The 15171-nt window shown below is 38.2% G+C and overlaps 1 protein-coding gene and 1 long non-coding RNA gene across 8 annotated transcripts in view; one reads left to right on the forward strand and one right to left on the reverse strand.

Moving 5' to 3' along the window:
- The window catches only part of KCNIP4 (potassium voltage-gated channel interacting protein 4), a 1174076-nt gene that overhangs the window by 1155194 nt on the left and 3711 nt on the right, over window positions 1-15171 (forward strand). For all 7 annotated transcript variants that reach the window (XM_082462664.1, XM_082462667.1, XM_082462663.1 and 4 more), the window contains 2 exons: window positions 13046-13153; window positions 15065-15169. In XM_082462664.1, the coding sequence (XP_082318790.1) occupies window positions 13046-13153; window positions 15065-15169 (213 nt within the window). The remainder of the gene's footprint in view (window positions 1-13045; window positions 13154-15064; window positions 15170-15171) is intronic.
- Window positions 6434-15054, reverse strand: LOC309661220. The gene is made up of 2 exons (XR_014263902.1): window positions 13794-15054; window positions 6434-9761 (listed from the first exon to the last, which is right to left on the reverse strand). It is a non-coding gene; the product is annotated as an uncharacterized lncRNA (long non-coding RNA).

Here is a 15171-nt window from a genome sequence, read left to right on the forward strand (position 1 = left end):
TGTCAATCACTGTACTAAGTGTGTAAAAATAACATTAACAATAGTAATAGCTACACACAATAATACCAGCTGACCCTTGTTTAGCACTCATTATGAGTCAGGCATTGGGCTGAATGAATTACATATAGTAACTTGTCATTTTAGCAAATGAGGAAAGAGATACACAGAGAAGTTAAGCAACCTGCCCAAGGTCACACAGCTAGAAAGTAGGAGAGCCAGGATTCAAACCCAAGCAGTCTGGCCCAGAATGCATCTCTTAGCAACTGTGCTATCCTGCCGGTGAGGAATATGTACGTCCCCAGTCCCTCATCTGAAATCCTTGGTGCCAGCTGAGTTTCATTCAGAGTCTTGCAGATTTTAGAAACGTAATGCTGTGCCTATACTCTATATTATTTAATGTCTCCTGCAGGGTCTGCAGTATGCTATAATCAAGGGTGTAACATTTGTTCAGTAAAACTATGATAAACAATAAATATGGCAGAGAGCGCTACTGATCCAATGTCCATGTGCTGTGCTCTATGATCACATGATTAGGCCGTATTCCCAGCCTCTCCTGCAGCTAGGTGGGACCAGGACTGAGTTTTGACCCCTGGGAGATTAGTGGAAGTGACCACATCTCCTTCCTCTCTCTTCCCATCTATGGAGACTGTGAGGTTACATATTTCAGTTTGCCTTCCAGCAAAGTAGGAGGAGGCTGGATCTCTGAATCACTGCATGGAACAGAACCCCATCCCCAATCGTATTTCACTGTATGTGAGTGGTAAATAAGCTTATACTGTGTCAAGCTACTATGATTTGGAAGTATTCAAATAGCTTTTAATGTCTTCTGATTAATGTGATCGATGGATAGATAATGGATAGTAGATGATAAAGGATAGAGATGATAGATGATAGATAGATAGATAGACAGGTAGATAGATAGGTAGATAGATAATTAGAATACTTTCATGCCATTTCAGTTCAGGTTTTGGCATCAGATGAGTTTTGGCACCAAAATTCACCACCTCCCCTGTCTTCCCAGTAAAGGTTTTTCTTTTTCAGTTTACAAAAGAATTTTTGGATGGGGGTGGTAAGTTGCAGATAAAAAATAAAGGACCTGTATTACTTGCCAAATGTTAGAGATGAGGAATTACAAACTTAGAGAGGTTAAGTGACTTGTCCAAAGTGATATACTTAGTAAATGGCAGAACCAGGATTGAACCCCAGTTCTACCTAAGTCTCTAAAACCTATTGGGTTTTTTTTGTTTGTTTGTTTGTTTGTTTAATTTTATTTTATTTTTGGCTGTGTTGGGTCTTCGTTTCTGTGCAAGGGCTTTCTCTAGTTGCGGCGAGTGGGAGCCACTCTTCATCGTGGTGCGTGGGCCTCTCACTATCGTGGCCTCTCTTGTTGCGGAGCACAGGCTCCAGACGTGCAGGCTCAATAGCTGTGGCACACGGGCTTAGTTGCTCCGTGGCATGTGGGATCTTCCCAGACCAGGGCTCGAACCCGTGTCCCCTGCATTGGCAGGCAGACTCTCAACCACTGCGCCACCAGGGAAGCCCAAACCTATTGGTTTTAACCAGGGGTCATCAAACTTTTCTGTAAAGGACCAAACTGTAAATATTTTTGGCTTTGCAGGCCATATAGTCTCCATTCTACCAACTCAGTTCTGCTGTTGTAGACAAAAGCAACCACAGACAAATCTGAAATGTGACCATGGCTGTGTTTCAATAAAGCTTTATTAACAAAAACACATGGTGGGCCGTATTTGAGCCCTGGACCATAGTTTTCCAACCCCCACTCTTAACCCTCACAATAGATTGCCTCCTGCAGAGGGAGATACTGAGGCACTATGTTTGCTGGAAGACATCTGAGATGGTCTTCTATGATTTGATTACTGAGTATTATCACCAATGTTTACACTTACCACTCAGTAATTCATCCCACGCACTGATTACTGAACGACACAATTGTTGACTGCAAAAGCAACCCTGAACCTTTACCACCATTTCAACAGTTACCTTTTCTAGAATATTCCCACCATCAGGGCAGTGCACTCCTCTGAGCACATCCCTAATGGCAAGTTTACTTGAACTATTGAGTCTGAAAATGTATTTTTCCTTTGGAACAATTCTGGAATAGCTATCCCTGCTTACTGCAGGTAACTGATGATTGACAGCAGGACTGCCGCAGTCCAGAGCTTCAAGAAAACACCATTCACTGACAATTCAATTATGACAGAATACAATGTGAGTGGTACCCCCGGAGGCATTATAAATCCCCCAAAATAATCCCTTTGTCATTCACAGTGATGAGAAAAAGTGTTTTTTTTCTCCCCAAATATCAATTATAGTTACAGGAAAACTTTCCTTCTAGGATGAGTCATTTTTGTCAAGTTAAATAGCTATTTTCTTTTGAGATGTCAGGCATCAAGGGGAATTATTTAGGCAATGTTACCAATAGGTATAGAATTCTCATTTTATTAGATTTATTAAATCATTAAGTTTTATTATTATATCTCTCAACACACACACACACACACACACACACACACACACACACACACACACACACACTTACACAGCCTGTCCACATAATTCTCCTCTTCTTTTCTAGTGCCCATTCCGGGAGCTTTGCTCTTTGACGAAGTAAAGGGAAAGGTAGCTGAGACGTCCTTTCATTTTGTTCCTTCATTTAACAAATATTTTTTGGACTTCCCTGGTGGGCCAGTGGTTAAGACAACGCACTTCCACTGTAGAGGTGCGGTTTCGATCCCTGGTCTGGGAACTAAGATCCCATATGCGGCACGGGGTGGCAAAAAAAAAAAAAAAATATATATATATATATATATATATATATATATATATACATATGTATATTTTCAAGGTGCTGGGGATACAACAGTGAACAAAAGACACAAATTTTTGTCTTTATGGAGCTGGCATTCCCCCATTTTCATGACTAATTTTTGTAGAATCCAACAATTCTTGCCATAAAGGTTCTTTAACGTGGGCCTCACCCATGCATTTCTGTTGATTCCCAAGGATTGTGGCCGTGCTGCATGTGTCCTAGCTTTTGCTTGTCACCCTGTCCTTCTGGCCTGCTCCCTCCTTATAGTCTTGCTATGGGGTATCCAGCTCCTCCAGCCATGGCTGCCCTTGCCCACATTCCTGTGGCCCCCCAAGGGCAAGTTCTTTGAATCCCTCTTATCATACACTGAAATGTTTAATGAAAGTTGGGGTACAGAAGATTATTACAAGAGAGACAAGAGAAAAAGCATCCAATAAATATCTCTATCTGCTTCAACAGTCTGAAGATCAGGTCCCTCTTTTTTAAAATCATCTTTTAAATAAACTTTTTATTTTAGACCAGTTTTACATTTACAGAAAAACTGCAAAGATAGTACAGAGAGTTCCCATACACCTCGCACCCGGTTTCCTGTTATTCACATCATGCATTAATATGGTAAACTTGTTATAATTAATGAACTAATGGTGATACACTATTATTAACTAAAGTCCATGCTTTATTCCAATTTTCTTAGTTTTTACCGAAAGGCTTTTTTCTGTTCCAGAATTCTATGTAGGATCTTACATTACATTCACTCACCATGTCTCCTTAAGCTCCTTTTGGCTGTGACAGTTTCTCAAATTGTCCTTGTTTTGACAACCTTGACAGTTTTGAGGAGTTTTGGTCAGGTGTGTTGCATAATGTCCCTCAGGTGGGATTTGTTTGATGTTTTTTCTCATGCTTGGAATAAGGATATGTGTTTTGAGGAGGAAGACCACAGAGGTAAGGTGCCGTTTTTTATTACGTAACAAGAGTCCATAGTATCAACGTGATTTTATTTATTTATTTATTTATTTATTTATTTATTTATTTATTTATTTATGGCTGTGTCAGGTCTTCGTTTCTGTGCGAGGGCTTTCTCTAGCTGCGGCGAGCGGGGGCCACTCTTCACCGCGGTGCGCGGGCCTCTCACTATCGCGGCCTCTCTTGTTGCAGAGCACAGGCTCCAGACGCGCAGGCTCAGTAGTTGTGGCTCACGGGCTTAGTTGCTCCGCGGCATGTGGGATCTTCCCAGACCAGGGCCCGAACCCGTGTCCCCTGCATTGGCAGGCAGACTCTCAACCACTGCGCCACCAGGGAAGCCCTCAACATGATTTATGACCGTTTGATGTAAATCTTGATCACCTGGTTGAAGCAGTGCTGGTAATTTCTTTACTGTAAAGTTGCTCTTTTATCCCTCTTTCCAAACCATCCTCTTTGGAAGGAAGTTGTGCACACATCACACTTACAGACTGGGACTTATGCTCCATCTCCATAAGGGTAGAGTATACATAGAGTTTATTTGGAATTCTTCTCTTCCAAAGAAGAGAAGGATTTTTCTCTTCTCCTCCATTTATGAATGTATTCCACCAGTGATTCATATCGGTGTGGACTAACGGACATATATTTTATACTTGAGTTATAGTTCAATATCTTATCTTTTTGCTTAAATTGTTCCAGCTGGGCCACTGGAAGCTCTTTCAGTTGGCTTCAACATGGCCCCATCATTGTGGTTGTTTATTTTTTTGTTTTGTTTTGTTTTGTTTCTTTCTTTGCTCGTTCCTTACTTTTGGGCACCACAAGATGCTCCAGCCTCATCTGCTATTTTTTCTGACCTGGTCCTAGAATTTTTCAGTCTCCTCTTTTACCACTCCAATCTCCAAGGAGGTGCCAGAAATCTCTTCTCATCTGAAAGAGCACACGCTTGTGAGTCAGACTGCTCAATCCAATCTCTACCACTTATAGCTGGGATACCTGGGGCAGGTTCCTCAATCTCTCTGTGCTTGAATTTCCTCAATGTAAAATGGAAATAATAAGGATAGACACCTCACAAGCTTGTTGGCAGATTAAATGATGAATCTAAAGAGTTTAGAAAATGGTCTGGCACAATTAATATGCTCAGTAATGTTAGTGATCCTGTATAACAACTGGTCAGTCTCAGAGAAGTGATATCAATTTCTCTCTGTTTTTGTCTCTCTCTCTCTTGCTCTCTTTTTTTCTGTTTCCTGGGCATCTAACTGTTGGGATTCTTCTTCAGCTGATCTTATCTTCTTATCCTGTTCCTAGTCACACATGTATTCACATACTGACTCACTTTCCCTTTTTAAAAGCTAAGGCCATTTTCTAATTCATTTATGCACATCATTTCATGGCAAGAATTATGAATTCCTGGTACCTCCAAATGTTCTACAAATGTTATTAGTAAAATTGCAATCACTGTGAGTCAGTTTCATATCACCCTACAGTTATGTCCTATAGTATCAGAAAAAAGAGATGTAGCATATTTTTATATCATACTTTTCTGTGTAACCACAGCCCATTGCTTCAGTTCTAGACAAAATGAGAGCCTGGGCTTTGAGTCAGAGTTCTGGGTTCAGTTTCCAGCTCTAATTCTCACTGGCTGCATCCCTTGCCTCAGTCATGTATTTTCTCTGAGCCTCCATCTTTAATATAAGGACGACAATACCTATTCGCTATGGTTGTGTGAGGCTGACATAAAGTAATGCACAGAAATTGCCTAATACCAAGCCCCACACACTTATCGATAAACTGTCCTCATTACTACTAATAAATTTCAGTGTTCCCAGAGCCCTTTAACCCAGGAATTCCACATCTTTCCTTAGGAAGTAAGTCAGAATGATGGGAAATAGTTGGAGAAAAATATTTACTATAGCATCATGTACAATAAAGAAAAATTTAAATTAATACACATATATACCAATAAGAAAGAATGGTTAAATAAATTACAATATATTCATAAGACAAAGCAGTGTTTCACACTCGAGATTGCAATGATTAGCAGGTGGTAAAATTGATTTAGACATTAATGACAAGAGTACTAAAAAATTAATAGAAGAGAAATGGAAATAGACTAATAACTTTAGTTTCTGGTGTATGATTTTGTGTGTGTGTGTATGTGTGTGTGCTTGCTTAAGTACTAGGTTGTCATTTAAATTGTAATTCTTATTGTGGTTTGGGGTCCAAAGCGTCCAAAATTCATTGTGCTAGTATTATTAGATTAGACCATATGAAACTACCATATGAAATTCTTGGCAAATATGATAAAAAATATGGTCAATTTCATACGGTTAAACCTACTTTGTAGTTATTTAAATGATGTCACAGTGAATCGTCAGTGATATTGGAAAATGCTTGTAATTTAAGTGAAATAAACAGAATTTTATATATAATATATGGCTTGTACTATAAGTATATGCCAAAGTATGCATTAAAAAAGAGTGGGAATATTCAATGTGAACAGGTGATAGGATTATGTGTGATTGCAATTTTCTTCTATAGTTTTCTGTATTTTTTACATAAATCAAGCATGATATTTACATATACATTTATTATATATTTATATTTGTGATTTTTGTTTAAAACTTATTTAAGAAAAAAAAAAAATAAAACTTATTTAATTTTTAATGGCCTTCAGGGAGATCAAACCACTTTCCTCTAACTTAATGTGGCTGTTTTCATCTTTTAAGATATTAAATTACCTAACTAGAATTGTATATCAATCAAGGTAAGTATTTTATCTCTTTCACCTGATAAAATTAGGCTACAAATCTTGGGAAATATACATTTTTATTTTTTAGACATGTTGATATCTTTTATTAGTTCCAAACAAATGCAAACTTTAGGTAGTACCTGAAATTGCATCCTTCAACCACTATGGAAGTTTAACTCCAGTCAAGGGAGGTCATATCAGAGAAGATAAACAACTTTAAAACTTTTCCTAAAAATGTAAAAGCAAGCATAAAGTAAGAAATATACTAAACACATGTATGACTTTCCAGGCCTTACCTGGGTCCAGTCATGTATACCATCTAGATGGTCTCAATAACACATGCTCTCTCAAGGCTGGGTCTTTGATACAGCTCCTAGTGTGGGAATGGTGGGCAGAATGTATGTAACCAGCACTAAGGCACCAATTAAAGGTTTGGTCGATAAATAGAGCTAACTATAGAACAAGACTAGGTTATTATAGGGTCATATCTCTATGCCTTTTTCCTTCTATTGCCTTTATCCTAAGATATTAGAAACCACAATTCAGTACCAATCCCCATCTATCATTTTTGTACATTAGGAAACAGATGTAACCTTTCACAGACAAAAGTAAGGTGATTGTGAAAAGTACTCTTGAGAGTTGTTTGATTTTTTTTTAGCCTTGTAACTCCTGCTCGACAGATTTCAATTACCATTCAGAAAAGCATGGAGCAAGAATAGTAAAAGATACCTTGAGTCTTTCATTTTCCTTTTGCACAAATAGTTATTTCCTGTTCTGAAATAACTGTTTATTGATATCATCCTGCAAGATGGTATATTAAAAGAGAGAGGGGTGTTCAAGGTTCATAGCTATCTTTCAATGTATGCAGTTTCAGGATACATAGTATTTAAGAGAAAGATGGGAATTAGATGTCAGCTTGTGAATCAGGGTACTTTTGTTCACAAATAATAGAAAATCATACACTAACAAAAACAATATAACTGTATTGGCTCATAAGAGTAAGAAGTCCAGAGATAGGTCTGGCTGCAACCTAAGGGTGGGCTCCCTCGTGGTTACAAGAAGATGCCAGCAGCTCCTGAGCTCCAGGCTTGATTTCTCCCCAGGCAGGAAAGAAAAAGCATCTCTGTCATACCCCTTCCTAGCAGAAGTCCTGAAAATCACTCATGTAGACTGGGTTCAGTTGCAGGCCAACCACAGATCCAATTGCCTTGACCAAAGGAATAAAATGTGCTTCCTGGTTTTGCCCAGGGCATGGCTCCATCACTAGAGCCACAGATGGAGTGTGCTTCCACAGAATTGGATGGAGCACCAAACGGAAATAGGAGCCAACTAGGGAGGCAAACAACAAAAGTCCACCCATGACTTTAAATCTCTCATTGTTGCTCTGGCCTGTTCTGCTTGGTGATGGGGCCAGTGCCAGTGATGATTCTGGCAGGCCAGTGGTTCTCAAAGTGTGATCCCTGGACCAGCTGTATCAGCGTCTCCTTGGACTTGATTAGAAATGTAAATTCTTGGGCCACACCCCAGACCTAATGAATCAGAAACTCTGGCGTGGGACCCAGCAAGCTGTTTCAGCAAGCCCTCCAGGTGATTCTGCAGCAAGCTACAATTTGAAAACCAATGCTCTAAGCATGTCTTCATGGATGTTGTGTCCAGCCTCTCTTTTCAGCTAAAGGCATATAACTATTACTTTGTGATTTGAAGTGACAGGTAAGGATTATATTGATAACCATCCACCTCATCTGACTTTTCAAAATTGTCCAGCAATCTTTCTCTGGTAAGCCTACCTTCCCATACTCTGCAGTGACTATTTTATACCTTCCAAAAAAGCCAAAGCTTATACAGTTTGCAAGTTGTATACTACACAACTCCAAGGAGGGTCATTACCTCTTAATTATAGTATATTATATACTACAGGTTTAAATATATTACAACCATTTTCCAGCAGATGGCAGAAAAATATTTTGAGGGAGCTGCAGCTTCCTGTAATTTGCACAAATCACCTTATTGTCCAGGAGCAGAGCTGTCTCCTTCTCTCTCCTCAGACCTTCAGTTCTTATCCTTTCCACCATGTCCTTCACTCCCAAGCAGACAACACCCATTAAAGGTCTCAGATGAGGACTCGTTCATCTTCCCACCTCTTCTCAGCTGTGGGCATCTGCATGGTGTTCTCCTTCTTCCTTCTGTATTAGCTGAGGAAATGTGCCTCCTCCCTTCCCAGGGCAGACCATCTCCATCTCTCCCACCATCGCAGGAGTAGTCCATTTCTGTCTCTGTCTCTGTCTCTCTCTGTCTTTCTCTCTCTCTCACACATACACACATCTTTAGTATTTTCCTCTTTTTAGATTCGTCCCTTCAGTGTTCAAAGTGCTCATCTTCAAAAGTCTCTTCTGTGATCCCGTTCTCCTCTTCAGATATAGTCCTGTCCCTCTGTCTTCATATGCAGCCATGGCTGGTGAATTTTCTAACAGTCTCTATCACTCTTTGCTCCCTCCCCTCCACTGAAACTTGTCCCTTTAGTCACTGGCAACCTCCATGTTGCTGACTCAGTAAGCTCTTTTCATTCCCCAGCAAATTGGTATCAAGATGAACCATCCTTTCCCAGTGAAATGCTTTCTTCTCTTGACCTCTCTTACCTCCTGAGAAACTTATTTTCAAGATTTGTTGCCTGCGTCTCTTCTTTTCTCTGCCTACTAAGGAATTCTTATGGCCTCCTTTATAACCGCAACAGAAGGATTAAAATACCTAGAAATAAATATAAGAAATGTGAAAGAACAACTTGGAAAAAACAAAAGGCCTAAAATGTATTAGAGTTTGGTGTGCTGAATAAAGACCCACCAAAAATGTCCACATCTTAGTGTCCAGATGTAGGATGTGTTACCTTTCATGGTAAAGGAGGTTTTTTGCAGGTGTGATTAAGGATCTTGAGATGGGGAGATCATCTTGGATTATCTGGATGGGCCCAATGTAATCCCAAGGGTCCCTGTAAGAGGGAGGCAGGAAGATCAGGGTAGCAAAGAGGAGATACTACAACAGGAGGTTGGAGTACTGTGTTTTGAAGATGGAGGAAGGGGCCACAAGCCAACCAATGCAAGTGGCCTCTAGAAGCTGAAAAAAGCAAGAGAACAAATTCTATCCCTAGATCCACTGGGGAGACTGTAGCTCTGCCTCCAACTTGATTTCAGCCCAGTAAAACCCATTTCAGACTTCTGATTTCCAGATCTGTAGGATAATAAACAAGTATTATTTTAATCCTCCAAATCTGTGGTAATTTGTTACAGCAGCAAGAGGAAACTAATATACTCAATGACAAAAATGATCTGGACAAGGGAAAGGTTTCTTATTGTCTTGAATAGGAAGACTCATCAACATGTAGTTGTCAGTTCTGCCTAAGTTGATCTGTAAATTTACCTCCAGCTCAATAAACATCCCAATAGGGGTCAGGTGGAATATTTAAATAAGGAAAAATGGAAAGAAAATAGCTGAAAAAGAAGGATTAAGAGGAAATAGCCCTTACAGCTATTAAAATTACTAAAATGTTTTAATAACCGAAACAATTAGTAGAGGTGCTTAAATAAACAGATATACTATGAAATAAAATATAAATTCCAGAAATATAAATACATAAAAGAATTAAGGATATGATAAATCTTGCATCTCAAATCAGGGGGTAACAAATAATATTGTGAAACCAGACAGCTACCTAAAAAACATTGGGTAAATTCCAAATGGAATAAAGATTTAAATGTAAAAAAGTAAACCTTAGGGCTTCCCTGGTGGCGCAGTGGTTGAGAATCTGCCTGCCAATGCAGGGAACGCGGGTTCGTGCCCTGGTCTGGGAAGATCCCACATGCCGCGGAGCAACTGGGCCCGTGAGCCACAACTACTGAGCCTGCGCGTCTGGAGCCTGTGCTCCGCAACGGGAGAGGCCGTGACAGTGAGAGGCCCGCGCACCGCGATGAAGAGTGGCCCCCGCTCTCTGCAACTAGAGAAAGCCCTCGCACAGAAACGAAGACCCAACACAGCCATAAATAAATAAATTAAAAAAAAAAAAAGTAAACCTTAAAAGTACTAGAACGAAAACATGGGAGTATCCTTTTATAACTTCAGAATGGGAGAGGTCTTTTCAATATGACAGAAACCAAAAAATATAAAGTAAAAGGCTGACAAATTCTAGAATATAAAAATAAAAAGATGCCTACTTTACAAAAATCAACATAATAAAAATTGAAAGAAATGATAAATTGGGAAGCAATACTTGAAGATATATCCCAGACAAGGGCTAATTTCACTAATATGTGAAGAGTTTCTATAAATCAAGACATTTGGAAAAAATGCTCAAATTTATTCATAATAAATACAAATTTTAAGTAATCTGAGAAAGAAATATTAACCTTTAAGATTGAAAAAGATAAAACATTTGATAGCATATAGTATTGACAAGCTATACTATTCTCATATACAGATTTTGAGAGGGAAATTTGGGGGGAAATTTGAAAATAACTATAAAATTTACCAATGTTCAAATCCTTTGACCCAGCAATTCCACTTCTAGGAACTCATCCTACAGATATAATTGTTCAAAATGTAAGTTATGTATGCATAAGGTCACTCTTTGTGGCTTTGTTTTTAATAAGATTGGAAATCTTTAAATATTCATCAATGGGATATTGGCTAAATAAACTACGATACATTCATACATATGCAACAGTGAAAAAGATTGGAATTATTTCCAAGATTTATTGCTAAGTTAAAAATAAAATAAAGTACAGAACAGCCTGTTAGACTATTATTTGTGTAAATAAATATGCCTTACACTTGTATATGCACAAAAATTCTTTGGAAGTGAATACAAGAAGCTACTAATGCCAGTTGTCTAGGGGAAAGAAATAGGGTGACTAGGGTCCAAGAATGGGAGGAATACTTTTCATCAGTAATCTTATATATTTTAAAAATTTGAACTACATGAATGTCACCCATTTAAAAAAAAAAAGCATTTAAAGAAATTAAGACAGGAAAACAATTACAAAATGTTGGAATGTAAAAATGTAGACAGAGAATACAAAGTCACCCAGAGGCCACTTCTGCATTTCCCTTTGTTACAGGGAAGAACAAAATCTGACTACGTGTTGGATCTGTTTCTTTTACTTTAGCCTTTGCTTCCCGTTGCTTTTGTTCACTAAAAGGATACTGTCTATACATAATGGCCTGCCTGGGGAACACTGCCCCCCTGCCTGAACGGTAAACCAAAGTGCCTTTGTTCAGGGAAGCATCCTGACCCTGTCCACCTGTGAATGGCTGGAGAAAAGAAGAAATTAACACATCCCCTCCCCGAGGCTGGCCATTCCAGCTTATTTGCAAGACTTATGGCCTTTTTACTTTACTTCCTCACCTCCTCCCCCTCTCTGTTCTATAAAAGAAACTGGCATCCAGACCCTGATAAGATGGTCTTTCTGAGACACTAGTCTGCCATCTTCTCGGTCTGCCGGCTTTCCGAATAAAGTCATATTCCTTGCCTCAACACCTCGTCCCCAGATTTACTGGCCTGTCCTAAGGGGAGCAGAGCGAGCTTGGACTTGGTAACACCTTCTGCTCTTTCATTCCTACCTAACGACAGATTGCCAGTTCTATGTGAGATCAGAATTCACATATTGTAATGTTAACCCTGCCTACAGAACAACAAATATATATGAATTTGATCAAGTTAATCTGGTTTGTCTGTGGTTCAATCATATCAGCCTAACAGTGATACTGACTGAGGTTTCCATTTACTTGGACAAACACATAGCCGATGCCCTTGCCAGACACCGTTATATAAACAGCTTAACTCTTTTAATCCTCATAAAAAATTTAAGAAGTAGATACTAACATCTCCCTTCTACAGATATGAAAATAGAGGCAAAAGGATGGTAAGTTGTCTGAGGACAGAGCTATCAGATGAAACAGCTGGAATTTGAATTCAGGCAGCCTGGCTTTCAGCTCCATTCTCTTAACTTCTGCCCCCTTGCATATTATAACTTGATTTCTAAATAAAGGCTTCAATTGGCCTATATCTTAAGGACAGCCCATATTTCTTGTTAGCAGATCTTGTTCATGGGAAGTGTGTTATGTATGTGCTTGTATTTTTAAAGTTACAATGTTATTAGATTATTTTCAGTAAAAGAATTGTGTGCACTTGCAGTAGAAAGTAATACCACTTATACACATGCATCTTGTTGTTTGGGTGCCTGTTCTAACACAATTTCCAGTTCCACAGTAGATTTAAGTCACAGTTTCCAATTAGAAAGTAAGAATATTAAACCTAAGGAGTGGTTTATGGCCACAAAAAATCTCTAGAAAAAAAGATAATCAGGAACACATGGACCATTTTGCTAAATAAATGGTTCAAAATCCAGAGGGTTGTAACCCTTGCTTCCATCATTTGACAGAGAATTTTATTAGAGTTTGTGTTTTACTTTTTTTTTTAGAAATGTCATATCAAATTGTATTTTTATTTTTATTTTTAGGATTTCATCAAGGGTCTTTCCATTTTGCTCCGGGGGACAGTACAAGAAAAACTCAACTGGGCATTTAATTTGTATGACATAAATAAAGATGGCTACATCACTAAAGAAGTAAGAAATGCCTCACCAACACAGCTAGCCTTCAGACCATTTTCATTTTTTCACTTCAAAATGTTAAACAATCGCAATTATTATTTTAGAATCACTTTTTCAGGAAGTCTAAAATATTTTCTGTAGTGCTGGGGAAATATTCTGATGAAAAATTTGGAATGCTAGAAATAGTTTATGGTTAATCTGCAAAGTAAATATAAAACATAGAAGGATTACATAAAACATAGAAGGATTACATCCTGATTTCCTAATAGCATTTTAATGAATACTGTACATGGAATAAAGATAGAAGTTGGAATCAAATAGGAAGAAAATAATATATCCACACGTTAGAATATTTGGCCTGTAACCTTTTTTTCTATCATATAATGCGGTCCATATGGAAACAGATGCAATTTTAAAATCGTGTGGATTATGTAGTGACCTGTACTGTGTGGGAAATGACCTGATGTGATAGCAGAGCCCCAAATAAACTCCCAGGTGGGCTATCTAAAAAAGAAGCCTCACAGACCAAATTCAGATGCTCATATCAAATGGTTTAATAAATTAATTTAAAACGCAGCAAGAAGCAAGGGGGGAGGGATGCAGTAAGATAACAAATTTAGGATGGAGTGGAGGTAGGGTTGAAAGACCACATTACCTGAATCCTGGATGTGGTTCAGTGTCCATATGTCCTTTCTCTCGCTAGCTTTCCCCCGAGTTGAGTTTTGAGGATTAGGCTCCTCAAATAGAAGGTATCTTGGGCCAATGACATCAACTTGCTCTATTGAAGACACAGGGACAAGTTCACCTGACCACAGTTAAAATGTGACAGTTAACCTGATCAATGGCCATGGGTTTTATTTGTTGATCAGAGGACACATGGGGCCAGATGGGTCTCACAAATGGGTGGCTGAATTAAGACTTCATGAGTATTAAGTATTCAGGTATATCGAGCATATCTCCTGGATACTTAGTGCCTCTTGTATATTTAATACACAATAAACATTTAGTACTCAGGTGCCTCCAGGATATTAGGTATCTCTTGGTCCTTTGATCCCTTTCTATCCCTTTCTATGTTTAACATAAACATGCTGTTCTTACCATTTATACCCAACACATCTCATGAATTCTATGTCAAACAAACTTCTATGCTCAAAACATCTTAAAGGGCTTCACGTATGATTTACAAACTATAAGCTGCTCTATCATTTAAAATGGAATTGAATACTCTCAGAAGTAAATATATATTACATCCATATTATCGACTTAATCCATACTCTTCTGTGGAAACTTCGATATGAAGAAAACAAGTGTAAACAATAAATCTGAATGTCTAGGTTAACTAGATATTATTTTCACTAAGATTGAAAATTACAAATCAAAAACTAGATTTTGTTTTAATTTAAAAAATTAAAATTTCAAAGTGTTTCCAGGGTCATATTTTGACTAATCTACATGTGTGACTTTAGTTAAAGCCATAGTAGGAAAAACACAATGAAAACCCTGAGAGCTTTGAGACTTATCAGTTTTAGTATAACTCTCATGATGTGGAGTTTATTTTATTCTCAATAAACAGAAAATTGATAATCAACATATAAAATATATAATAACTCAATAAAGCAAAGATAGCCAATTGAAGTCTACAGACGTCCAAACATTAAACCAGAATGTTTCTTTCCTGATCATGTTAGATATATGGGAATTTCATTCATTTTGAAACCAAGATCTGACTTGATTCTTACATTCCGATGCTGCTGCTTTTAAGGCATAAGGCCATTGGCTTTTCCTCTGGGACAACCAAGACATTTAATGAAGAATCAAAGAAAAATAAAAAATTTGAAAATGAGTAGGAAGAATCTGTCAAAGCTTCTTGGAGTGGTTTATTTTCACATTGCATGCGGCTTCATGTGACTGCCTTTTCCTTTTCAGGAAATGCTTGATATAATGAAAGCGATATATGATATGATGGGTAAATGCACATATCCTGTCCTCAAAGAAGATGCTCCCAGACAACACGTTGAAACATTTTTCCAGGT

Source organism: Balaenoptera physalus (genome assembly GCF_965194825.1).
Source record: "Balaenoptera physalus genome assembly, chromosome: 5".
NCBI classification, from domain to species: Eukaryota; Metazoa; Chordata; class Mammalia; order Artiodactyla; family Balaenopteridae; genus Balaenoptera; species Balaenoptera physalus.